Source organism: Panthera tigris, chromosome D4 (genome assembly GCF_018350195.1).
Source record: "Panthera tigris isolate Pti1 chromosome D4, P.tigris_Pti1_mat1.1, whole genome shotgun sequence".
NCBI classification, from domain to species: domain Eukaryota; kingdom Metazoa; phylum Chordata; class Mammalia; order Carnivora; family Felidae; genus Panthera; species Panthera tigris.
The window spans coordinates 242,525-270,065 of NC_056672.1; the positions used below are offsets into that span (position 1 = coordinate 242,525).

Sequence of the window (27,541 nt, forward strand, 5' to 3'; positions counted from 1 at the left end):
TTCTTTTTGGGGTAATGAAAAGTCACCTAATTATCTAATTTCAGAATAAGATAGTGGTGATAATTTTACAACCTTGTGAATATAACAAAAAAAAACGCTGAATTGTACAGTTGAAAACAGTGATTTTAATGGGACGTGAACTATAGCCCAATAAAAAGTTAAAAATGCTTATTATCAGTCTAATGAGAGCATTAAACAAATTCAAATTGAAGGACATTCTACAAAATAACTGGTAAAGAGGATAGCAGTAGTCCTCAACAGTGTCAAGAATACAAAAGTAAAAAATAAAAGCCTTACTATCTCAGATTGGAAGAGCACAAGGAAACATGAGAACGAATTGCAGTGTGAAATCCAGGATTAGATCCTAAATCAGGAAAAATAAAACGTTAGTGGGAAAAAGGGTGATATTCAAATAACGTATGTAAATTAGCTACAGTAGTATAGCAATGTTAACTTCTAGGTTTGGATAATTGTACCATAGTTATAGAAGACATTAACATTTGGAAAAGTTGAGTGAAGGGTATACCAGAACTTTGTACTGGTTTTGCAGCCTTTTGATAGGTTTTAAGTTATTTAAAAATAAAAATAATTAATTGCAACAACATTAAAAAAGTGGAAACTCTCGGGGCACCTGGGTGCAGAGCCTCCTTACGATAACTCTCTCCCTCTCTCCCTCCCTGCCTTAAAAAAAAAAAAAAAAGTGGAAACTCCATAGATAAGCATCAGTAGTGGAATGGTTAAAATGATGGGTACATTCAGGCAGTAGAATACTGTGTAGCTGTTATAAAGAATGAGGATTTGGATGCAGTGACATGGAGAGAAATAAAGGTAAAAAAGGTAACCTGTATATTCTGTTACCAGTTATGTAAAAGTATGTTTTTACTCATGAATATACATGTAAATAAATATATGACAGATTTCTAACTTTGTGAATACCTGTGGAGAATAGAACATGTATATTCCCTTATTGTAAGGTTTTACACCATTCATACATCAGTGTAACTAACAGTTGTACTTTCTTTTAAAAAAAGTATGTTCCATAAAAAAAAGATGCCAAAAGACCACATTAGGTGGAAGAGAAATGCTAAGTCCAAGTATGTAGTTCTTTCAGTACTGGCTTTCATGAGTTTGATATTTTGTTTCTTTGTATTTAAGCGCATTGCTAACTTTTAGGGATATGTATGTAGTGATTTATTCGTTGGTTTCTGTGTCCCATTTTGAATGAAATCCCAGGGAATACTTGTTTTGCAGTGTTTTGTTTTGATGACTAGTTACAAACGTCTCTGTAGCCAGAGTGACTGTAAACCTCTAGTTACCTCTCTTTAGGAGAGAATTACAGTAGGCTTAATTAACAGGACTGAGTGTCAAGCAATACAACGTTAACTCCTCAAGTTAAAAAATATATATATTCGGGGCGCCTGGGTGGCGCAGTCGGTTAAGCGTCCGACTTCAGCCAGGTCACGATCTCACAGTCCGTGAGTTCGAGCCCCGCGTCGGGCTCTGGGCTGATGGCTCAGAGCCTGGAGCCTGTTTCCGATGCTGTGTCTCCCTCTCTCTCTGTCCCTCCCCCGTTCATGCTCTGTCTCTCTCTGTCCCAAAAATAAATAAACGTTGAAAAAAAAAATTAAAAAAAAAAAAAAATATATATATATATATATATTCATTGCTTACTGGTTTCTGTGACCGGTCTTTTAAACAGAATGCTGGGGACCATGCCTTTTTTTCACTTATAGGCTAACTTCAGTATGCTAGGCAAATCATCACTACCGTAAAAAAGGAACCCACTGAGGTTTGCATCCTGGAGCAAGGGCTTACTGGCTCAATTTTAGAGGGATTTCCGTTTATTGATTTTCAGTTATGGGTGGACTGAGGGATGAGATTGGATAGCTACAAAAGGGATCCCAAGAAAGTCTTAAGAGTTTAAAACTTAATCATGAGGTCAAGGGGGGTGCTGAATCAGTTAATGATCACTACATAAGAAACTAACCCCAAATTTAGTGGCTTTAAAACCACAACCATTAATGACAGTTCTTTGGATTAGGTCATCTTGGGCTTCTTCACTGGATTTGCTTGGAGTGACTCCCGCTTCGTAGTCACCTGCAGGCTTGATGGGTTTGAGTGAACTAAGATTGCCTTTCTCCTATGTCGTCCAGGTGGTGATGCTGTTCACCAGCTGGTCTAGGTGGCTCAGTAGAGAGGGCTTCATACACTTTCATCCTCCTGTGCCTAGAAGGCAGTTCCATGTGGTCTTGGAGGCCTCGGTTCAGAAGTCCATGTTGTCACTTCACCTAACATCTGTTGGTTAGAGCAAGTCGTTAAGCCAGCCCAGACCCAGGGAAGTGAAGAAATAGACTACCTTTTGATGGCAGAGGCAGCACAGTCACATTGCAAAACATGATGTGTACAGGGATGAGAGGAATTTGCGGCTCACTTTTTGCTGAGGTATATACCTATTTCCACAGGTATAATAGGATGACGTAAGTGTGGTACCAAGAAAGATTTGGAAAAGGCAGGGAAGAGAAGTCCAGATAGGGTTAAGAGGCCATTGCAGTCATTTGCGGGAAAGATGGTAATACCAGTGTATAAAGACATCACCATATGCTCGTCATCTAAACATCTCCGTGTTCCATACTGATGTATAAAGGGGCATCGAGAGAGTAGACGTTGAACTGATCCAGGGAGACTGCACTAGATCAGGCTCAACTGGATACAGGCAGTTGAGTTTTGTTAAAATCTTTCTGATTCGCTCACACAATTTAAGGAAGAAACTTCTGATACGTTTTTCATCAGCATACTGACCACCAAGAGCTTAGGAAGAATTGGAAGGAAGGCAGATTTATTTTTGTCACCTTCTTGTATCCAGTTGCCCACACTTAGTTCCCACCGTACCAAGGCCTGCCTGTTACCCTCCCTTTCTCTGATGTATCACTGGTATTGACTAAGGGATGAATGATAGTTCAATTCATTTATGTAGAAGTGAGAATAAGAAAGTGTTGGCATTTTAGAAGAGGTGTTTGTTAAGCAATTTCTAAATGATACATCTAAACATACAATATATAAACAAAAAGGTAGGTTGTCTGTTTTTTTGCAAGTTGTTAAAATAGCGTAATATCCTGAAGATACAGCACACAGATTAAGGTGTATATCTGTCTTTATGTTTAGTCAGCATTGCAGCCACATGGATCTCTATCCCAGTGGTCTCCACAAATAGAGCTTCATTGCTTGTGAAATCACCAAACCACAGAAACTGCAAACAAGAAACAGGGTTGCCTTCCTGTGTTTCTTAGGAAACAGTTTCCACTGTTTTCAGAGTTTTTTGAGATTCTTGTATGTGTGATGCTTAATGATTAAAATGAATGATTCACAAGGAATGTTTGGGCTATCTGTTGACAGACTCACCCACTGGAAGCAATTGCTTTGTAGTGTTGGGTGGTGACTATCAGAATTTTCACCCAAATAATTAGAAATTATTGGGAAATACCATCTAATTTACTTCTCTAAAATTTATTTTTGCCACCAGTTCCACATTTTTTCTATAAATTTTAAAACAGATTCCAAACATACTCACGTTTCACAAACATACACATTAGTATGTATCTCTAAGAAAGAAAGATCTTTTAAAAACATGCCTTACTTCAATACCATTATTACAAGGAGTATAATTCTTTATTGTCAGCTAATAGTCTGTTTTCGAATTTCCATGATTGTCTCAGAATTGTCTTTTTTCCAGCTAGTTTGAGTCAAAACCCAAAGCCCCACATACTGCTTTTGGTTAATATTTCTGAAATTTCTTTCAATCTATGTACTAACATAGTTCTCCCTCCTTTTTCTTCTTTTCTTGCCCATACCATTTCCTTGTTGAAGAAACTGGGTCATCTGTTTCAAAACTTTTTCTGCATTTTGGGTTTTGCTGTTTATTATTTATTTTTATTTTTTTAATGTTTTTTTTTGAGATAGAAAGAGCACGAGTGGGGGAGGGACAGAAAGGGGGGACTTGGGGGGGGCACAGCATCCGAAGCAGGCTCCGAGCTGTCAACAAGGAGCCCGATGTGGGGCTCAAACTCACCAACTGCAAGATCATGACCTGAGCCGAAGCGGAGGCTTAACTGACTGAGCCACCTAGGCACCCCGGGTTTTGCTGTTTAAAAGATCAGAGAAGAAATCCTTCTTCCCTCCCATGTATGTTGTGGAGTGCTTACTATTTACTGTAGTGGGGTGAGAGGAGGGCTATTTGGGATACATCCTTCATAGCATTTAAGTTACCTTTCCATGGGAGGTAGATAAAAATGAATCCTACCATTTGTTGGAATACTCTAGAAAACAAGAGCATAACAAGGGGATAGAAAGGTGGGAGACCTTGTTGGACCAGTGGGATGGGGGACTGAAGGCCCTGGAGCAGAGGAGTTCCCAGGATCTGATTTACATTTGAATGGATCCCTGGCTGCTGTGCAGTGGGTGAGGGAACAGGGCTGGAAAGCTACTCTGTAATCTGTGCTAGAGGTGGTGGAATTAGATGGAGGAGAGTGTGGGTAGAGCCAAGGGTAATGGCAAGGTTTCTGTCTCCAGCAGCAGGAATAACTTACACAGAGAGTCTCAGAAGGCTTAGCCACAGGTAGAGGCTGAACAGTTGCTTCCATTTCCATTCATTCTTCTGTTCGTAAAGGACAGTTGCAAAATAGTGCTTTTTGATGGTTATGTTCAAGGCCTTTTGGTTTTGGGGGAGGAGGAAATACTTTTTCTTTTAAACTTTGTAAAATGTTTTCTGTTTTTGCAAATGTCTTATTTAATGACATTTAAAAGTACTTACTTTTGGACATTGAAAAAAATTGAGAAATTTACAAGTGTGAATTTTTTTTAATGTTTATTTTTGAGAGAGGGAACAAGAGCGGGGGGCTGGGCAGGGAGAGGGTGACAGAGGATCTGTAGCAGGCTCTGCGCTGACAACACAGAGCCTGATGCGGGGCTCAATCCCATGAACCATGAGATCATGACCTGAGCCAAAATCAAGAGTGAGGCTGAGCCACTGAGGCGCCCCTAAGTTTGAATTTTTAATAACAATTGTTCTTGGCTCTGAAAATTTCCAAAACTCCAAAAACATTGAAATTCTATTCCCTTCGTCTAAATTTAGCAGTTAACGTTTTGTAACATTTGCTTTAGGAAGTATGTATGTACCATTTTTTTGTTTGTTTGGCTAAACCATTTGATAATAAGGTGCGGACATCAAGAACCACCCATATTATTATCTAATATGTAGTCCAAATTCACATTTTATTGTTTTGTTCTCTTTTCATCAAGGATCTAGTCCAGGATCCCACATTTGGTTGTTGCAGCTCTTACCTCCTTCAATGTGTATGAATCTCCCTGCCTTTATTTTTTGTCTTTTATGACATTGACTTTTTTTTTTTTTTTTTTTTTTTTTTTAGTTTCTTTTGAGAGAGAGTGCACGCACACGCATGCACACATGAGCCAGTGGGGGAGGGACAGAGAGAAGAGGTAGGAGAGAAAATCCCAAGCAGGTTTTCCGGGCTATCAGTGCAATGCCCGATGTGGGCTCAGTCTCATGAACCCAGAGATCACAACTTGAGCTGAAATCAAGAGTTGGATGCTTAACCAACTGAGCCACCCAGGTGGCCCATTGACATGGACATTTTGTCTTATATAATGTTGTCTTATATAATGTCCCACATTGTCTTGTATAATGTCCCACGATCTGGATTTGTCTGATCATTTCCTTATGATTAGATTGCATTTAAACCATGTGGATATACTTTTACCTTTTAAAAAATTAAAGATATAAACATAGGAATAGTGTGGATTTTATAGAGTCTTTTGCAAGCATCACTTCTAGTTACTACCAAACAGTAGCAAGGCACCTAATCTTCTAGTGAGGATGTCACAAAGCCAAAGAACATTAAATTGAAGACAATTTAGATTTTTGTTTGCAGAAGTCACAAACTGCAGAAAATTAGGAAAACAGGCACAGTCTTAAAACGCAATAGACACCGAAAGCTGGATTTTGACACTGTGGTATGGACTGTGTTTTCCTTATTGTTCTTCCTCTGCCCGCCATCATTTAAATCATTTAAATCATCTGTGCTGCCCTGGAAGCTCTTGAGTAAGAGACCCACGTACCCACATGTCATTACATAGCTAGGGAAACTTTAGGTTAGAGCAGCCACGTTGCGGAGGAATTAGTATGAGACAGAATAGTCAGGTCCCGAAACCTCAGTCTCTTAAAGCCCCAATTGGTTCTCAACCAGAACTCAGTTATTTGCATTGATGAGACAAGTAAAAACTTTTTAACCTTGGCATCTTCTGTGATGAGGCAAGATGAAGGAATCAGGCATACCGCAGAATGAAGTTTTATCTTACACAATATAGGTAGGTTTTAAGTTTATTTTGTGTAGCACTTTTTTTGTGTTAGATACTATTAGGGTAATGGATTTCTTACATATGTTTACTAGTTTTCATAATAACTTTCCTCCTTTTTTAGCTACAGGGCTTTGGCCGACCAAGTGTGTACCATGCTGCTATTGTCATCTTCCTAGAATTCTTTGCGTGGGGCTTGTTGACAACTCCAATGTTAACTGTAAGTATTGCTGAACAAGTTGGTTTTTTTGAAAGCAAAAGAGAGGTTCTTAAGCACATATCCTCAGGGTTGTATGTCTAGCTGTGTGTTTGAGAGTAGATTTGACAATGATTTAAGACTGCTTATTCCGCTGGGTTGTTTCCACTGTGTAGACTGTGAACTACCTGCAACAAAACACCTGGGCTCCTCATTAAATATTGTTAAGTAACAAGACATTCCCACTGAACCAGAATCTTGGAAGTGCTGTGAGTGAACTATCTGCATTTAGGAAGATCATTAAGCTGCACTAGAGGAACTTATCACAAAACTTTGTCAAAGTTTATAACTGACTTTGGATGTAATGGCCTTTGACTAAGAACATAGTAAGTAGATTGGTGAGTCCCTTGTAACACAAGTGATAATTGTAAGAATGTGCAGATTTTCATTTTTGGTAGCTAGCTTACCTATTGCCATTTCTTTGCAGAGGCTGCATTCAATTTCTTAGCAATAACCTGGATATTTGATGTATAGTGTGGATAGAGGGAAGGGAGATGCTAAAGAAAATGTGGCATGTAGATTTTAGGTGCTTTATCGCTAATAATTTTAATAAATACATTTTAAAATTGAAAAAAGGATATTTTAAAATTGGCCTTAAATTTCATTTTGTCTTAAATTGTTCTTTAAAACTCATTGGTGGTTAACTCTTCCCAGTTAACATTTTGCCCTAACCAAAGAATCCCTTTGTATACAGGTAAACTTTGTTCCCAAAATAGGTTTGGCAAATAGCTAACTTTAGAGGGTGGCTGTTAGCCTTATGTAGGACTTTGCTGTGTGGTTTTTAAATTTTTAATTCTTTTCGTGCATTAAAATAAAATTTGATTAATTAAAATTACTACTTGGATGGAACAGTCGACTTAAAAGATTGCCTCTTTTTAAACTTGTTTTATTCTGTCTTGTTGCACTGCCTTTTCCTTCCTAATGCTTTATTACAGAAGGTAATGGTTATTAGTTAATGGGAGTCCCCCATTTTAAGTTTCATGAGCCTGCTGTGTTCATCATTGGGCTGCCTTTGACACGGTGCTTAGTAGATGTTTTCTTTGAATAATAAATATATGCATTGTAGGCACACATGTGTGTCCTCAAGGGATTGTTTCTTTGAGACCTGTTTTTAGTGTGAATATAGACATGCCAGGCCACTCATTTTAAGGAATTATGTTATTTAAAAAAAATTTTTTTTTCAATGTTTGTTCATTTTTGAGAGACAGAGAAAGACAGAACGTGTGCAGGGGCAGAGAGAGAGAGACAGACACACAGGATCTGAAGCAGGCCCAGGCTCTGAGCTGTCAGCACAGAGCCTGACATGAGGCTCGAACCCACGAGCCATGAGATCATGGCCTGAGCCGAAGTTGGGTGCTCAACCGACTGAGCTGCCCAGGTGCCCCTGAACTATGTTATTTTTGGTCCTAGCTCTCTGACTGCCTGTCCCCCTCAGCTTCTTTGTTAAGAGTTTTAAAAAGTATTTTTCTGATGCAGCCAGAAATCTGTAGTGGTTCAGCAGGTTTCTCAATATAGAGTTAATCCTATAATCATTCTCTAGTAAGACTTCAGAGTGAAATGAAGAATACTTGGGATACTTTTGAGGCCTTGTTAAGAATTCTAAAACCACCTTCCAGACAGTTCAAATCCTTGGGAACCTTTTTGGTCCTACAACAGATTGTCAGATCCGTTTTAATTTCAATTAATTATTTTATTTTATTTATTATTTTTAACGTTTATTTATTTTTGAGAGAGAGAGAGAGATCATGAGCAGGGGAGGGGCAGAGAGAGAGGGAGACAGGATCCAAAGTGGGCTCTGTGCTGACATGCTGACAGCAGACAGCCTAATGTGGTGCTCAAACTCATGAACCGTTAGATCATGACCTGAGCTGAAGTCAGACGCTTAACCAGCTGAGCCACCCAGCCACCCCTAGTTAGTTAATTTTAATTTATCCCAAAGACTGATGTGCTTTTCTTCTTACTGCCCAATGCAGATAATTTTCCTGGTGGTTCTTTGTCCTTGTTAGACCTTGGAATGCAGCCTTCGAAGCCAGCTAAAATGCTGCTTTACTGCCTCTTTCCAGTTTCGAGCCAGTTTTGGTGCTTGCAAAGATTTGGTTAAAATAAACATTTATGTGTGTGGAATAGAGAGTTGCTACCATCACTCTGACACACTTCATAGAAGTGTTGCTGAGTTAGTAGATGGGTTCATTCTCTTTTTCTGAGCTCTTGGAGTCAAGTAAGGCTAAATGTCCTCTACTGTCCTGTCTTCCCCAGCCTTTACACCATAGTTTGCTACATCTGTTTTTGTTCTGATGTTGCGGGGCTGGTTCCCTCTTCCTTTTGGGGGAAAAAAGGTTTTTTTTTTCTCTGGCATTTCCCTCCACTTTCTGCCTTTTCTGGTTGGACAGAGAACTGATAATGTTAGGTTGTTTGATGAGGAAGGAACAAAATTAGGGTTTATTTCATTGCAGCAGTTTGTTTATCATCTTTATGTTGGGTTCACTGTTGTCAGATAACTAGTTCTTGGCATCTTGCATCTGTCACCCACCATGATGTAACTGTTAGGATGACGGTTCATGTGTGGGTTCCATTCTAAAAAAAGTGTTTTTTTTAACATTTATCCATTTTTGAGAGACAGAGCTTGAGCAGGGGAGGGGCAGAGAGAGAGGGAGACACAGAATCCGAAGCAGGCTCCAGGCTCTGAGCTGTCAGCACAGAGCTCAATGCAGGGCTCGAACTCACGAGCTGTGAGATCATGACCTGAGCCGAAGTCAGATGCTTAACCGACTGAGCCACCCAGGCACCCCCTAGGGTTGGTTCTATTCTATAACTAGTGGACAGCACTCTGTCCTGTTTCCGTTGGGCGATAAGTCATCTGAGGGAAGGATTTGTAGATATAGAACAGAAGTCGTCTGAGGGAACGATTTGGAGATACAGAACAGTACCTACATACTAATATTTTGTTCAATCTGACTGTTTGCATTTTAGCACCAGTAGGAGCCCTCTGTCTGAAGTAGTAGAGAACAATTTACTCTTTCTTAGTCATTTTCTATGTGAGATTTGTTGCCTGTCACTTGTAGCCATGTCCTAGAGTACAACCCTAGTTTATTAAATACCATCAGAAAGTTCTCAGCCCCTAATACACTGAAGCAGATTTGTGAAGTTGACCTCACACATTGGCTTAACCTTCTAGTAGCAGTAGTTTGTACGTAAAAATGACTCTTTACGTCCCTGGCTTACACTGTACCCTCTATTCAAAATGTGCATCCTCTTGCAGGGCCTAATCTCATTTTATTGCAAATAAAGTTATCTGATTAAACTAACATAAACATCTTCAGACATACTTAAATAGAGCACTATTTCAATAAAGATACACTTAATACTGGTCCCTGTGAGTGGAAAATTCTGTTCTTGGAATTTGCAGATTTTCTTTTGCAAGCTAGAGATTCAAGAATACAGTATTCCCCCACACCATCCTCTCCATATGGTGATCTAATAATCAGAGAGTGCCATTTAAACACTTTGCTGCCACATTCGGTTTCCTGTCCTTACTGTCAAAATATGTGCTCATTTATTCAACAAACCATATATTCTGTCTTGTCTCCACCTTATTTCCTCTTCAGTCCAGCCCTTCTTTTCCTTCACTTAATCATTTCCTTTTGGGAACTGAGGTAGGTAGAATGGGATGGGACTGTTGGGGCATTTGGAGCATAGTACACGGGTGCTTTGCTCTCCACGTAAAAGGAAGTCAAGTTCTAGCTTTAGTCACATGGAGACTGTCTTGCTTCCTGGAATCTGGGGGTTCAGGTCCATCTTACAGTTTTGATAGTTTTCTAATGGTTTTTTGACCAAGTACCCAGAATTTTCCCTCTTGTGCGCCTTATAATTATTAAAATGAGGTAAGTGGCATTCAGTAAAAGTGTTTATATGATCACAATGTGTTAAATCTCTCTTTTCTCTTGCACAGCTGAGTGTTGTGATATAATGAGACTTAACTAAGCAGATGTACTGACTTTTGCTTGGCGTTTATTTCTCTCCTGTGTGCTCCGGGTGTATGTTATAGTCTGTTTATATCAGTAAACTTTTGAATGCTTAAAAAAAAAGCAGTGCTGATTTCCAACTTTGGTACAATTATAAGAAGAGTTGACATGGAAGTATAACAGTCGGTAGGTCTCCTTTCTTAAAATTTGATATATAAAACATGCTGATTTTTTTCATAGGTTTTTTAGCGCTTATATCATTACGTTGCCCTCTGGCATCCGTTTTATCTGATGGGAAGTCAGCTCTTCCTAAGTATTGTTGTTTTCCTTCCGTCAGGGTCTGTAAAGTATGGCCTACAGGCCTAACCTGGCTTACTGCCTGTTTTTATGTGATCTGTGTGCTAAGAATGGTTTTTATTTTTTTATTTTTATTTTTTTGAGAGCGAGAGTGAGCATGAGCAGGGAACAGGAGAGGGAGAATCTAAATTTTTTTTTTAATGTTTATTTTTGAGAGAGAGAGACAGCATGAGTGGGGCAGGAGCAGAGAGAGAGAGGGAGACACAGAATCCGAAGCAGGCTCCAGGCTCCAAGCTGTCAGCACAGAGCCCGACGTGGGGCTCGAACCCATGAACCGTGAGATCATGACCTGAACTGAAGTCGGACGCTCAACCGACTAAGCCACCCAGGCGCCCCTGGGGAGAGGGAGAATCTTAAGCAGACTCAGGGCAGAGCCCGACATAGGGCCTCATCTCACAACTGTAAGATGACCTGAGCTGAAATCTAGAGTTGGATGATGTTTTATCGATGGAGCCACCCAGGTGCCCCAATTTTTACATTTTTAAATGTAAAATGTAAACATTTGGAAACAGTTGAAAGAAAATACGAAATTGATATGAAATTCAGGTAGAAGTATCCATAAATAAAAATTTGTTGGACCTCAGTAGTGCCCATTGAATGTGGCTGCTTTGGTGCTGCAAGGCAGAGTTGAGTTGCAACACAGACCATGTACCCTGAAATATTTCCTATGTACTATATGTCCCTTTACAGAATAATTTATCGGTCCCTACTGTATGTGGTGAATTCATTTTCATTTTTTTTTCTTTTCTGTGCCTAGAGATTTTTCTCTTTGTCTTTTAATAATTTGTGCATTAAGGTGTCTAAGCGTGGATCTCTTTGTGTTACTTTTACTTGGGGTTTATTTAGCTGATAGGGTCTATAAATTAATATTTTTAATCAAACTTGGGAATTTTTTGGCCATTATTTCTTCAAGTATTGTTGTTGCCTCCTCTGTCCTTTTGTTTGGGGACTTCTATCACACACTTTTACGTTAATAATGTCACACAGGTCTCTGAAGCAGTGTTCCGGTTTTATCTTTTTTTCTTCCAAAAGTTACTGTCAGACTTTTGACAGGATGGTATAAGGAGGTCAGCAAATTCTCTTCTAATAAAATTGGACAGAACAGTCAAACAACATTTCAGTGCTCTGGAATTCAAACACATACAACAAACCGAGAAGCATTGATTCATTCAACTACTGAACTTTAGGCAAAAACAGTGAGTTTGCAGTTCTGAGCTGCATCCTTTTGCTAAAATGTCCTCTCTCTCTCTCTCTCTCTCTCTCTCTCTCTGCCTCTCTGCCTCTCTGCCCCTCCCCTCCTTGTGCGCTCTCTCTTTCTCAAATAAATAAACTTTAAAAAAAGAAGAAGAAGAAAGTACAAAGAGGTAAAAAGAAAATCCAGCTGAGTAAAGAGAACAGTTAAAGAAATAGTGAACAATAGTGTCAAATACTGAGAGGCAAAGAAATAAATGGAGTGAGCAGTTGTCACTGTGAATATAACCACTCCTGAGTCCTGTGAATCCTTTTATCAGATCACTGAAATCTGTTCGGTTGATGAACATTTGGGTTTCCAGTCTTTGCCTCTTACATATATTGCTGTCGTGATATTTCTTGTAAAAGTCTTTTGATGATTGTGTATACACATTTCTTGTAATATATACTTAAGAATAAAATTGCAGGGTTTCATTCAACTTCAGTATATATGTACTGCCAAAAGTTTTCCAGAGTAATTTTACCGATTTACCCTGCAGCTAGCCAGGCTTTAGTTTATGCAGTTCAGATTATTAATTTTCCCCTTAAGGTTAGTCCTTTCTTAAAGTCTTGTTGAAGAAACCTTCTTCGCCAAAGTTTTATTGGTTTCTTTTTCACACATAGATCTGCCATCCATCTAGAAATAAGTCACTGTGTTTTGTAGGGGTCCTTTGTATAGATTCCTTTTGATTCCATATGAATAATGCATAGTTGAACCAGCATCATTTATTGAAAAAAATCTCCCTTTCCCCACCGTGTCAACTTTGTCGTAAACCAGTCAACCAAATACATACGGATTTGTTTCTGAGTTTTATATTCTATTTATATATCTTACTCTATTGTCCTGTGTCAGTACCAGGCTGTGTTGATTTCTGTAGCAATATCTTGCTATCTTTTGTAACTTCTATAGCTTGCTTCTTCTTCCTCAAGATTGCCTTGGCTATTGTAGGCCTTTTATATGTCTATATACATTTTATAATCAGCTATTCAATATTCACACAGTAACTTGATGGGAATTTTGATTGATTACATTGAGGATGGATTAATTGGAGAACTGATCTTTATAATATTGAGTCTTCTACATGGTATATCATCTTTATATCTAGTCTTTAAAATTTGAGTAATATTTTCTCTTAGTGCAGAGATTTTTCACCTGATTTATTCCTAGGTATTTGATGGTTTTTATAAATGGTACAGTTTTAGGGGCACCTGGCTGGCTCAGTCAGTTGAGTGTCCCACTTCAGCTCAGGTCATGATCTCACAGAGCCCGCATCAGGCTCTGTGCTGACAGCTCAGAGCCTGGAGCCTGCTTCGGATTCTGTGTCTTCCTCTCTCTCTGCCCCTCCCCTGCTTGTGCTCTGTCTCTGTCTCAAAAATAAATAACATTAAAATAAATTTAAAAACCATAAATAAATGGTATAGTTTTAAAGGTTTAATTTTCTATTATGTTGGCATATAAAACAATTTGTTTTTGTGTTTTCACCTTGTGTCTAGTGATTTTGCTAAATTCACTCATTAATCCTAAGTGTTTATCTGTAGGTTTTTATATACATATTCACATATTTTGTGAATAGTGACAGTTAACTCCTTCCAGTCCTTTTTTTTTTTTTTTTCTTTCTTACTGCCTTACTGTGACATCCAGTACAGTGTTGAATAGAAGCAGTCGTAGTAGTGGACGTCCTTATCTCCTAGATGCTCTTTGGTGGAAAGTGATCTAAAATTTACCATTAAATGTGATATTTGCTGTAGATTTGTTTTTGTAGATAGTCTTTATCAGAGAAAGGAAGTTCACCTCTGTTCTGATTTTGCTTAGTGTTGTTACCCTGAATGGGTGTTAAATTTTAACAAATGAATTTTCTGCGTATAAGATTTTCCCCCTTATTTGGGTATTGTGGTTAGTTATATTGATTTTTGAATATTAGGCTACCCTTGGATAAATCCCACTCAGTTTTGATATAAATTTATTTTATAACTGGAAGCTTCATCCATTTCACCCTTCATCCCCTGCCTCTGGCAACTACCTGTCTGTTCTCTGTATCTATAAACTTGTTTGTTTTGTTTGCTTCCACATAAAAGTGAGATTTGCTTCCACAAAAAAATTGATATTTGTCTTTCACTTATTTCTCTTAGCAAAATGCCCTCAGGGTCCATTGATGTTGTCTCAAATGGCAGAATTTCCTTCCTTTTTTTCTTTTTTTTTTTTTAAATGTTGAATTTGAGAGAGAGACAGAGTATGAGTGGGGGAGGGGCAGAGAGAGAGGGAGACACAGAACTCGAAGCAGGCTCCAGGCTCTGATCCGTCGGCATAGAGCCCAAAGGGGGGTCTTGACCTCACAAGCTGTAAGATCATGACTTGAGCCGAAGTTGGGCACTCAACCCGCTTAGCCACCCAGGCGCCCCTCCTTCCTTTTTTTAATGGCTGAGTAATATTCCCCTGTGTGTGTGTGATTTTTTTTATTTTTATTTTTAATTGAAATACAGTATAATATTAGTTTCAGGTGTACAACATTGTGATTTGACAATTCTATACATTGCAAAACGCTCACCACCATGATAGTTACCATCTGTCACCATACAAAGTTATAGTCTTGCTAAGTTCCCTATATTGTACATCCCTGGGACTTCTTTATTTTATAACTGGCAAAGTAATGTTACATTGTGTATATATATACCACATCTTCTTTATCCATTCATATGTTAATGGAAACTTAAATTGCTTCCATGTCTTAGCTATTATAAATAATGCTTCAGTCAACATAGGGGTACATGTATCTTTTTGAATTAGTGTTTTTGTTTTCCTTAGGTAAATACCCAGGAGTGGAATTACTGGTTCATATGGTAATTCTATTTTTAATTTTTGAGGATCCTCCATACTCTTTTCCATAGTGGCTCCACGAATTTACAATCCCACCAACAGTGCATGAAGGTTTCCTTTTTCTCCGCATCCTTACCAACACTTGTTATTTCTTGGCTTTTTGATACTAGCCATTCATCTTACAGGTCTGACATGGTATCTCATTGTGCTTTTGATTTGCGTTTCCCAATGATTAGTGATGTTCATGTGTCCATTGGCCATTTTTATGTCTTCTCTGCAAAAAATGTCTCTTCAGGTTTTCTGCCCATTTTAATTGGATTATTTGTGGATTTGGGTTTTTTTTTTTTTTTTTGGTATTGAGTTGTGTAAGTTCTTTCAATAATTTGAGTATTAACATACCCTTACTGATAGGTCTTTTGCAGTTATTTCTCACATTCCTTATTATCTTGTCATTAGTTGTGGTTTCCTTCACTGTGCAAAAGCTTTTTATTTTGGTGTAGTTCCAATAGTTTAAGAATTATCATTTCTAATCTTTTCAAAGGAGTTACTTTTGGTTTTGTTGATTTTCATTATTGAATGTTTAGATTTCATTTCATTGATTTCTGTTCTTTTATTACCTTATTTCATTATTTCTTTGGGTTGGATTTGCTGTTCTTTTTCTAGATTATTTTATTTTATTTTATTTTATATTATTTTATTTTATTTTATTTTATTTTACTTATTTTTTTAACAAGTTTTAATTCACTTTATTTTTTTGTACAAAACTATGTGGTGGCCACAGCTGGAGCCTGGGTCCTCTGCACAAAGACTCTGGTGTGGGACTTTACAAGATGGTCAGTGAATTCCTGATAGGGAGACTTGGTGAACACAGTCTCTTCCCAAAGGTCAAGGGTGAGATAGCTGTAGGTCTTGGAAATGACATCAAAAGTAGCCTTGGCTAGAAAGGGGAAGACAACAGGAGCAGGTTGGTGGATTCTGCTGACAACACCCCAGGTGCAGATAGCAACTGTTGCACTCCTAGGAACCGAGAGAGGCCACTTGGGGCCGGTCTATCATGCATTAGGAGGGCCTTCCTCTCTCTCTGAAAATACGCCAGCCACACACTGAGTATGATAGGGCAGAGCTGAGAGAGGTTTCTAGGTTCTTTACATGGAAGCTTAGAACATTGATTTCAGCCTTTTGTTGCTTTTCAGTTTTAATGTATTTAAAACTTTAAATTGGTCTCTAAGCATTGATGTGCTTATACTCATGAGTTTAATGTGTTGTATCTTTATTACCATTTAGTTTCTTCCTTTTTCTAATACTTCCTGTTACTTCCTGTTACTTTGACTCATGGATTGTTGGAAGTGTATTGTCTTAATTTCCAAACATTTGGGGACTTTTCTAGATTGTTGTATTATCAGAGAACATATTATGAATTATTTTAGTTCTTTTAAATTTGCTGATGCTTGTTTTGTATCCTAGTATATGGCTAAGTCTTATAAGTTTTCCATATGGCCTGAAAAGAACAAGTATTCCCTAGAATAGTGTTCTCTATATGGTAAGTATGTTAAATGTGTTCATTACGTTTGATATCTTTTATGTGTTCACTGGTGTCTTTTGTCTACCTGTTCTGTCATCTTTCAAGAGAGATGTGTTTCTCTTCTACTTTTTGCGTTACTGTTTTGCAACTACATTCTGTATTTTTTAAGGACTGTAGTACATTGTAATATTTATACAGTCCATATTTACCTTGATATTTATCCATTCTGATGCTCTTCCTTTTTCTGGATTTCTGTGCTTTCTCCTGTAATCAGTTCTTCAAGATTTTTCTTGTTTTGCTTAGTCTGCATAGGTCCCTGTGCAGCACATTGTTTTTAATGTATGTAACATTTTCTTGAATGTCTTGGAGGACACTTGCACTTACTCTAAAACTTTCTTCTGTTTCCTACCATAATTTGGTTATTTAGCAGTGAAGTGGATTATCTTTTCCTATTTGTGTTCTTTTTTGTGCCTTTCAGAGGTTTTCAGATTTTTGTTGAATGTTTTATATGCTTATATTTACAAATGAGGGGGTAGATCAGAGATTGTGGAAACAAATGTCATCTGGGGCTAGGCAGGTAATGTAAACGTCAAGTGGGATAAAAACATTACATTTGGAAGATAGGCTCCATCAACCGCAGTGGCCACTGTCTGCTTACTCAGCTAATTGGTGATGTGCCAATTCAAGCCCCATGTTTTGAAACCTTCGGTTTCCTGTGACATGCTAGAAAAATCATAGGGAGTATGGTGAAATTTCCTGAAATTTACACATTGACAACTACATCACTTTGAAAAACACAAATACAAATCACAAAGGGCATCACTTTGCCAGTTTGCCACTGTGGCCTAGATTCCTCTGGTAGCTGGAGTATCGTTACCCAACCCGGGTGGAAAGCCCTATTCCTCAGAATTGAATGCAGGCATTGCTTATAGGAGCTCTTGATTTTTGACAATGTGGTTCAGAGATCCGTCTATTGTGATGAAGTGGTTTATTATTTGATTTTAAGGCTTTCTGCTACTCCTGGCAGCCGTTAAGAGGCCTTGGGCACTGTCTTGTTTAATCTCACCCATTCGGTTCTGCAGGTACCCTGTGTAGAAGTCTCAGTCCAGAGAACTTTGTTTTCTGTGTTTTTTAAATTTATTTTTATTTTTTAAAATGTTATATTTGAGAGCGAGCGAGCAAGGGAGGGGTGGAGATGGAGGGCAGAGGATCCCAAGCAGGCTCCACCTGATAGCACAGAGCCTGATGTGGGGCTCAGACTCACCAACTGTGAGGTCATGACCTGAGCCGAAACCAAGAGCACATGCTTAACTGACTGAGCCACCCAGGCGCCCTCCCCGTTTTAAAAAATTTTACTTATTTTGAGAGAGAGCAAGCAGGGAAGGGGCAGAGAAAGGGAGAGAGAATCCCAAGCAGGCTCCACAATGTCAGCACAGAGCCCAGTGTGGGGCTAGAACTCATGAACCATGAGATCATGACCTGAGCCAAAGTCAGAGGCTTAACCCACTGAGCCCCCCAGGCACCCGTGAACTATGCTTTTTTTTTTTTAATTTTCTTTCTTTGTTTCTTTAATATAATTTATCGTCAAATTCACTTCCATACAACACCCAGTCTTCATCTCAACAAGTGCCTTCCTCAACGCCCATCACCTACTTTCCCTTCTTCCCCACCCCTCATTAACCCGCAGTTTGTTCTCTGTATTTAAGAGACTCTTGTGGTTTGCCTCCCTCCCTCTCTGTTTGTAACTATTTTTTCCCCTTCCCCTCCCCCATGGTCTTCTGTTAAGTTTCTCAAGATCCACATAGGAGTGAAAACATATGGTATCTGTCTTTCTCTGTATGACTTATTTCACTTAACATAATACCCTCCAGTTCCATCGATGTTGCTGCAAATGGCATGTTTTCATTCTTTCTCATTGCCACGTAGTATTCCATTCTATATATAAATCACATCTTCTTTTATCCATTCATCAGTTGATGGACATTTAGGCTCTTTCCATAATTTGGCTATTGTTGAAAATGCTGCTATAAACATTAGGATACATGTGCCCATGTGTATCAGCACTCCTGTATCCCTTGGGTAAATTCCTAGCAGTGCTCTTGCTGGGTCATAGGATAGTTCTATTTTTAATTTTTTGAGGGACCTCCACACTGTTTTCCAGAGCAGCTGCACCAGTTAGCACTCCCAGCAGCAGTGCAAGAGGGTTCCTCACCAGCATCTCTAGTCTCCTGATTTGTTCATGTTAGCCACTCTGACCAGTGTGAGGTGGTATCTCAGTGTGGCTTTGATTTGTATTTCCCTGAAGAGGAGTGACGTTGAGCATCGTTTCATATGTCTGTTGACCATCTGGATGTCTTCTTTGGAAAAGTGTCTATTCATGTCTTCTACTCATTTCTTCACTGGATTATTTGTTTTTCAGGTGTGGAGTTTGGTAAGTTCTTTATAGATTTTGGATACTAGCCCTTTATTCAGTATGTCATTTGCAAATAATCTTCTCCCATTCTGCCAGTTGCCTTTTAGTTTGTTGATGGTTTCCTTTGCAGTGCAGAACTTTTTATCTTGATGAAGTCCCAGTAGTTCATTTTTGCTTTTCCTTGCCTTTGGAGATGTGTCAAGCAAGAAATTGCTGCAGCTGAGGTCAAAGAGGTTGTTACCTGTTTTCTGTAGAGTTTTGATGGTTTCTGTCAGAACTATGCTTTTTGATTCTTATATTGGGCACAGATATGGAGGTCAGTAGCTTTGAGAGCAAGATACCAGGAGCTTATTTTGTAACCTGTTCAACTATGGATGTTTTTCCTCCTCCTCCAGATCTAACTTCCTCCCCCCCCCCCCCAATCCCTCGACCTGATTTCTGGAAAGCGTACTTTTTCAAAGATCTTTTTTTTCTACTTTCACATATTAGTGTTCTTCAACTGTTTTAGGGTTTGTTGTCAGCCTTTTCCCATCTGCTGTAATCATCCAGAAGTGCCTCACTATTCTTAGCTTCCCAGGAATACTGTAAATTTAGTCTTATATCAATGAAATTTTAGGTAGAAGTACAGAAAAACAGCTCTGTGTGTGTGTGTGTGTGTGTGTGTGTGTGTGTGTGTGTGTGATGCTTAAAAGTGTTGGTGGTGAAAGATGTAGCCAGTTAACAATTTATGTTTACCACAGAAGGTTTTGTAAGAAAAGCACCTGAGCACTGAGATGTAAGTTCTTGCCTTATGTAGATTTCTGCCTCATTATTTATTACATTTTCATATTTTTAGGATATTTTCCATATTTCACTGATACTTCAAATGTTTTTATTCCAGGGTTCGTCTTTTTTACATGACCTAACATTAACAGAGGCAAAAACCTTTCCCTTTAATTTGTTTTTGAATTTGTCTTGATGTTTGCTTTCTGTAGGTTCTACATGAAACATTTCCTCAACACACATTCCTCATGAATGGTCTCATTCAAGGTGTAAAGGTAAGAATGGTTTTTGTGTGGTTCACAAGGAACCAAAGGCAGGAATCCTTAGTAGTTTAACTCTGGAAGTTTAAATGGGATGTAGGGAAATAATCACTATTTGCTCTGGAGACCTAAAGTGTGGGGAAATAGGTTCTGCTTACATAAATGGGTTAGGAAAAAGTTTAGGGCGGAAAGCCACCCCCATGGCACCTGAGGTTAGCTAGCAAGCTATTGTAATGGGATCACAAGTAATTTGTTCTATCACCTACAGGCAATTACTTTCCATCTGATGTCAATGTACTATTGTACTTTGATCACAAACTCCACTTGCCTCCCAGACCCTTTACACAAGTTAGTGATTACAACTTGATTATTTTCTTCACATTCACCACATGTGTTAGATCTTGAGAGCTCAGTCAATACAGAGACAGAACTCCAGTTTGGACATTAGCCTCTCTTGTATTCAATTCTGCATCTGCTCTCTTGTTGGACAAGAGAAAGCTCCAGACTCTTAGTCTGTGACACTAAAGCTAAACTTTTAACTGGATTATCAATGTCAAAGTGAAATGCAATCCAAGTCCATAAGGCATTGAATGGTTTACTTGTAAAAGCACTTTATAAAGAGTTTAATTTTGTGAGCTTTTAATTGCCCTGCCTGTCAACAGAATAAAATGGATAAATATTCTTGTCTTCTTTTGAGACAGATTCTGATATTGAGGAAGAAGGCAGCATCAACATTTAGTTGGCTGTATAGTCTTTTGTCAAGGCTGGTGTTCTAGTCACAACTGAGTTCTCAACCACTTCACCCTTAATACATTGTTTAAAAAAATTTTTTTTTAATTTTTATTCATTTTTGAGAGACAGACCGTGAGCGGGGGAGGGGCAGAGAGAGGGAGACACAGAATCGGAAGCAGGCTCCAGGCTCCGAGCTGTCAGCACAGAGCCCGACGCGGGGCTGGAACTCATGAACCATGAGATCATCTGAGCTGAAGTCAGATGCTTAACTGACTGAAACCCCCGGGTGCCCCGACCCTCAATTCATTATTTAAATTTTAATGTGATATTTATCAGAAAAGCTTATAAATAAGAGGTTAAAGTGTAATGTTATATTCTACTCCCACTTCACAGTATAGTGCACAGGTATAGCGTCTGATTCCTTCCCAGTTTAGATGGTACTGATCTGTGAACTACCACACTTAAAATTATGCCCTAATAATTTGCTGAATTTACATCTTTGAGCAGCATTATTTGTAATAAATACTGTTTATTCTTTGCCTATTTTCAAAAAGAATTTGAGAATGCTTACAATAATAGCATAAGTAAAATGGCGTCTTAAATAAAGGTTGAAGCAAGTTTTCAGTCCTCATTGAGAAGAGGAGTGTTATCAGGAACCTGGCATGTGGTGGCACCTGGGGGGTTCAGTCAGACCGTTGATTTCGGCCCAGGTCATGATCTCACAGTTTGTGAGCTTGAGCCCCATGTTGGGCTCTCCACTGACAGTGTGGAGCCTGCTTGGGATTCTCTCCCTTTCTCTCTGCCCCTCCCCTGCTTGTGCTCGCTTTCTCTCTCCCTCCCTCCCTCCCTCTCTCTCTCTCTGTAATAAGTAAACTTAAAAAAAATCTTTAAAAAAAAAAAAAAGCGAAATCTGGCAAGTGGGCCTTTAAGCACCAGTTTTAGATTAGCATAGATCAAAAGGAAAATTAAATGAGAGAAAGCAATGATAAATATACAACATAAATTTATCCTTACAGCAGATTCTTGGGGAAGTTAATCTATAATCTATTGTCATGTGGACCAGCTACTAAAATGTGTTTTAGTCTGGTTCTGCAGAGTAAAATCAACTGGATGTATACTCTGAAGCCAAGCAGTATGCTGCACTTTGACCTAGAGACACTAACAGTGTTATTCTAAAAATATGTAAAATAAAAGGTATTTGGATTGATTCAGGGGCTTAGACAAGGACTTAGGCAACTTAGGTAAATATTGAACTTGACCTTATTGAGCTTTACTGGAACTTTAATGATTGCTTATTGTGTCAGGGATATGGATGTGTGACAGCACCTACATCAAAGTAGCTCGAATTGGATAGCTTAATGCGTGTGTAAGTACAGTGCAAGGAATGTGGCTTCAGATTGCTTCAGCTTTAAGTCTGTGTTCTGCACTTAGTACCTGTGATTTAGCTTCTCTGACCTCAGTTTCATTATTCATGAAATGAGAAAGATAAAAGATCTTCTAACAGGGTGATCATACAGATTAAATGAGCTGGTATATAAGCTGTTAGCACAATACCTCTGAGTGCCGAATAATAAATGTTGCAAAGAGAAATATGTAAAAACAAAAACTATTAGAAGGAAATCTTGATGACCATTTTCTTAACTATTTTTGGGAAAAGATTTTCTTTTCTTAGAAAAAATATATAAAGGAAAAGATTGAGTCATTTACATCAGTATTTTAACTTTGGTAAGTCAAACCACCATCATAAAAATGAACAGACAAATGACAAAACGTGTTATTTGCAACATGTATAGTAGATGGAGGACCGCATAGAAGTGCCTTCCAGGTAAAACCATAGGAAAGTTACTGATATCCCAGAAGGGCAAGGAGGGATGTAGGCTGCCAGTTTACAAAAGATGTCAGTGTAAAAATAAGATTATCACTAGTAAGCAATGGATCCCAAATGGAAGGAGATTATATTTTCACATAAGCATTGGTAGAAAAGTTTAAACTGACAATAACTAGTTCAGTTTGTGGTAAATGGGGTCCCCGTACATGACTGATGAGAGAGTTAAGTTGGTATAGCTTTCCTAGAAGGCAGCGTTTTAGTAACCTCACAGTATTCACTAATTTTAACAAAGGCTGTTCCATTTCTAGAAAATTGTTCTAATCAATAGAGTTATTCAAAGATTCAGGTCAAGGGCTGTTTGTAATAGTAAACATGGAAACCATTAAAATGGCTTAAAATTAGAAGAATAAGTACTTTGCAGCACAGGCATATGATGTAATAGCACATAAAGAACACGTTTCTGAAGACTACCATATAATGTGTGAGACAGAAAGGATATAGAGCTACAGTGTGGTTTTGCTTTGGTTTTTACCAAAATACATGTGTATAAGCAGGGGGAAAACCTGATTAAAAAGGAGTCCCCTGAGGTTTGAAACCATGTGAATGGATAATTTTTAGTTTTCTTCTTTATATTCTTTCTTTGTAGATTTTCTACAGTTAATTTATACTTTGTAAGTTTATAATCGTGATGCATGGGTGAGAAGGCTTATATTTGGGGTGACTACCAGTAAAGGATACAAGAGGAGGGGCACCTGAGTGGCTCCGTCGGTTAAGTGTCCAACTTGGGCTCAGGTCATGATCTCACAGTTCATGGGTTCCAGCCCCATGTCGCAGTCTGTGCTGACAGCTCAGAGCCTGGAGCCTGCTTCAGATTCTGTGTGTCTCTCTCTCTTTCTACTCCTTCCCTGCTCACACTGTCTCTCTCTCTCACTCTCAAAAATTAGAAAAAAAATTAAAAAAAAAATTTTTTAAGTGAACATGCCAAACTAAGTTCCTGGTCCTCCCCTCAAGCCTGACCTGCTCACAAGCCTTCCTCATTTGAATTACTGGTCATGCCATTCTTGCTCGTATCAAAATCCCTGGAGTCATCTTGACTCCTTCTCTTCCCAAATCTATTCCATCAACAGATTCTGTGGTTCTACCTTCAAAGTAGGTCTGTAATGAAAACACTACCTGGTTTCAGTAGAGGTCCTGATACAATATAAGCCAGCTTATGGTATCGCTAACCAGTCCCATGCCCACTCCACTTTCTTCTCTGGCATCACCTCTGTTCTCTGCACTCCCACTGACCATAGCTTCCTCAGCTTGTGCTTGCTTGAGTGCTCTGCAGGTTCTGTTTATTCTGCTTGATTCTTTCTCCCAGATACTGGCCTCACTCCCTAACCTTTAACTCTTCACCCAGGTGTCATTTTTTAGTGAAGCCTTTACTGTCTGTTGTCTTGAATAATGTAACCTATTCTCATCACTTCCAGTCTCCCTTCTCTGCTTTGTTTTTCTCCAGAAACATTATAATCTCACCTCTGACATGCTGTATATTCTGCTTTATCTTGTTACTGTTTGTCCTTCTCACCCTTCCTCTTTTAGACTGGAAGCTTCTGGAAAGCATGAATTTTTGTCTACTCCTGTCCCCAGAGGTTAGAACAGTTCTTGGCAAATGATAGGTGCTCATAAATATTATTGACTTAACATTTCTTTCCAGTCTTTTTCTCTGCATTTTTAAATAGTCAAGATCCAGCTCACATGGAGACTGTAACTATTTATCTTTGTTCTTGTATCAGCAGTCACTAATGATATAATAATTTCTCCATGACATTAGAAACTATATGAAATCTAGGCACCCCTCTTTTTACACATCCTGGTATGCACAAATTCCAGTTACTAAAGTTCAGTTAAAAAATACCAGCCTGTTATCGTGGTGTATTAACTTTGAGTAACTGCTTGCAGTAGGAACTGCTCCTGGCTCCTCAGTCCACAGGACGCTAGTAACAGATGAACATCATCATCAGTGTCCATTCATGGCATTTCAAAATGTCAGTGACTGGTCTGAGTTCGTGCACAGACAACAAAGCGTGTGCTTGTGTTGCCTCCTTGTCTCCAGTGATAAACCCACATGACAGTTTACAGAAACAGATCCGTGAAAAGGAATTGGCCAACAAGGATGGAAGTGCAGTGAAGAAATAATTACAGATAATGGTAGAAGCGGTATTTGGATAGAACCTCTGCAGAATTCTAGAAGAAATAAGCTGACAGGGGCACACAGCCAAAAGGACTTAGCAAAGATATACTTGTCAGCATAAATGAGAAGAACGGTATGATGAGCAGGATGAAGGTGTCCCAGTGGAGGTGATGTCCGCAAAATGCTTCACATTAAAGGGACTCACAGAGATGGTATTTCGTGACATTGAAAACACAAAGCATAGAATGTTGAAAGTTGATCTGAATTTAGAAAAGTTGTGTGGCAGTTTGCCAGTGCATAGAAGATACTGCATATCACATGTTACTTGGCTTAGGAAGAAGGCAGGCACTGTTCAAATGACTCTTGGTAAGTTTTTATAAGGAAATAAAACACTTTATTTCTTAAGATTTTAAGTTACAGTGTAAATACTAGTTTTTGCTATTTTCATTTTGCTAATATTATTAAGAGATTATATATATAAAGATTTTAGTTTTTTAATATCTTTTTTCAGAGAGAGAGAGAGTGTGGGGGAGGGGCAGAGAGAGAGAGAGAGAGAGAGAGAGTGTGTGTGTGTGTGTGTGTGTGTGTGTGTGTGGGTCCCAAGCAGGCTCCACGCTCATCATAGACCCCGACACAGGGCTCGATCCCACAACTGTGAGATCGTAATCTGAGCCAAAATCAAGAGTTGGACACTCAACTGACTGAGCTACCCAGGTGCCCCAAGAGACTTATTTTAACAAATAGATTCACATGACTATGGGGCTGACAAGTCTGAAATAATGTAGGGCTGACTTAACTCAGGAAGGAGTTAATGCTCCAGTCCTGAGGCAGAACTCTTTCTTCTGGAAACTTTAGATTTCTTAAGGCTGTCAGCTGATTGGAGTAGCCTCCCCCGCCATATTATTAAGGGAACCCTTTATCTTAGAGCCACTGTTTTAGGTGTTAACCAGAGCTACGCAATATCTTTACAGAAACACCCACACTAGCACTTGATTAGATAATGGTATCATAGCCTAGCCAAGGTGACTCCTAAAACTAACTGTCACATTTGTTTTAGCTACACTTTGTCAAAATTGCAACACTAAGCTGAGATGCCTTGGTTTCACTTGGCAGATGAAGTCTAGTTACGGCTCCCGGTTAATAGGAGCAGGTGGAGTGACTGTAATAATTTTCTTCATTAAGACCAGTTGGTCTGATGGCCCAGTGTCTGCCTTGAAATTTCTTGAAACCTCTTTCTTTTGCATGTTTTATATTTATTACAAAATTAGATATCTTTAGCAGTGTCCCAGACTAAGCGGGCCACATGTCCGAGTTTACACCTGGAGTGATCACTATGAAGAGGGTGGCTTTAAAGCAGGCAGTCATGATCTTGTCTGGCTTTAACGTCACAGAAGCCAGCTCAGGGCATGGCCACAGGGGGTCACCTACAGATGGGCTGCTTCTCAGTCTAGACTTGGCCATCAACTCTGATGAAGGAGAAGGCGTGTAGACCCTCTTCCATGATGCTCTTCCAGGGTTAAATGTCAAGTTCCTGTATTCCAGGAGCTGCTGCTCAACTGTCATCTTGCCATTTACATGAATTAAGTCATAGCTTAGCATAAGCACATACAGAAACTTTTGGCTGATGTTTTTAAGAATTACAAGACAAAAAACCAAGATAGGTATCTTTAAAGTTTCTTCAAGCTGCTCTTTGGTGTTAGTAAGTACAGAGAGCTTTTCCTACACACACATGTGTGCAGAATAATTCTTGCTTAATTTGGACAAGAACTTGAATAAAGATTATCCTTTCTGTTATCTATAAATAAAATTATTAAACCACCTACTTGAGAGATGACTCATCAATTTTAAGTGCAGACTTTTTATGACAGACTGCTAATTTATCCATTGAAGAAAACACGTAAGAGTACTCACAAGTAGGTAAGACTAGTTCTTTGCTTTAGGTTGGATGTTCAACCGACTGAGCCACCCAGGTCCCTTTATGTGAAAATACTTGTCAATTATATAAATAACACAGTTCTATTGAAGTAGGATTTTTGTCTTTCATCTTTTAAGAAATGCAAGATAAAAGTCATTATTAGTGAATTACTGTATGAAAGATCAAAATGAATCTAACTTTGGGGTAACCAAGTACGTGTCGCAAGTTCCTCATTGCTTATTAAAGAATACTGAAAATTTGTCATAGAATGTGAACTTTTTCACGGAAAAGTTTTTAGTAGTAGTTAAAAGACTTTGTATTTTATTCTTCATTGGTGCCAGTGCTCCCTCAAATGCATTCGTGAGGTTAATTATACTGTAAAGGAAAACAAAAAGCCGTCTTTAGTTTTAAAAATATTCACACAAACTGTTTTAGTCAAATATTTACCAACAGGAAAACGTACACTTAAAACTTCCGTGATGGCTATATTAAGTGTAAAATTTATGCATGGGTGCTTCAAATGAGTTGTATTTATCATTCTTTGTATGCTTCACAATGTTTATTGGATAATTGTATTTAATTGAACAATAAACTCTGATTGCTGTTTTGTCACTTTAGAGGCTAAAGTCATGTCAGAATTATTGGCCAGTTAATTATGCCACCTTAAACACCCGTGTCCACTGGGAAGCTAACTTACTGACGTGGCTGTGCTGAACCGTTGGTGAATTTCACCATCTGTGCCTGGACGCCTGCACATCGTGTTATATCTAGTCCTGGTTGGGTTATGATAAGCATGGCATCAGCTGACCCTCATTATTTTTGGATCTCATATTTCCAGTCCACCTACTCGCTGAGTTTGTGACCCCCAGATCAACACAGTGCTTTTGTGGTCATTTATGCACTGGGGTGAGGGGAGAAGTGTGAGTGCCCAGCCATTTGTTCGA

At 38.7% G+C, this 27,541-nt stretch overlaps 1 protein-coding gene and 1 non-coding gene across 4 annotated transcripts in view; one reads left to right on the plus strand and one right to left on the minus strand.

Moving 5' to 3' along the window:
- Window positions 1-27,541, plus strand: part of MFSD14B (major facilitator superfamily domain containing 14B) — a 72,013-nt gene that overhangs the window by 22,396 nt on the left and 22,076 nt on the right. The window contains exons 1-3 of one of the 3 annotated variants that reach the window (XM_042964439.1): window positions 5,700-6,381; window positions 6,494-6,589; window positions 19,899-19,961. In XM_042964439.1, the coding sequence (XP_042820373.1) occupies window positions 6,581-6,589; window positions 19,899-19,961 (72 nt within the window). In that variant the 5' untranslated portion in view covers window positions 5,700-6,381; window positions 6,494-6,580. Of the gene's footprint in view, window positions 1-5,699; window positions 6,382-6,493; window positions 6,590-19,898; window positions 19,962-27,541 lie in introns of those variants that run through there. The other 2 variants (XM_042964437.1, XM_042964438.1) reach the window with 2 other exon arrangements.
- On the minus strand, window positions 15,994-16,122 carry LOC122233331. Its single transcript, XR_006210890.1, has one exon. It is a non-coding gene; the product is annotated as a small nucleolar RNA SNORA64/SNORA10 family (small nucleolar RNA).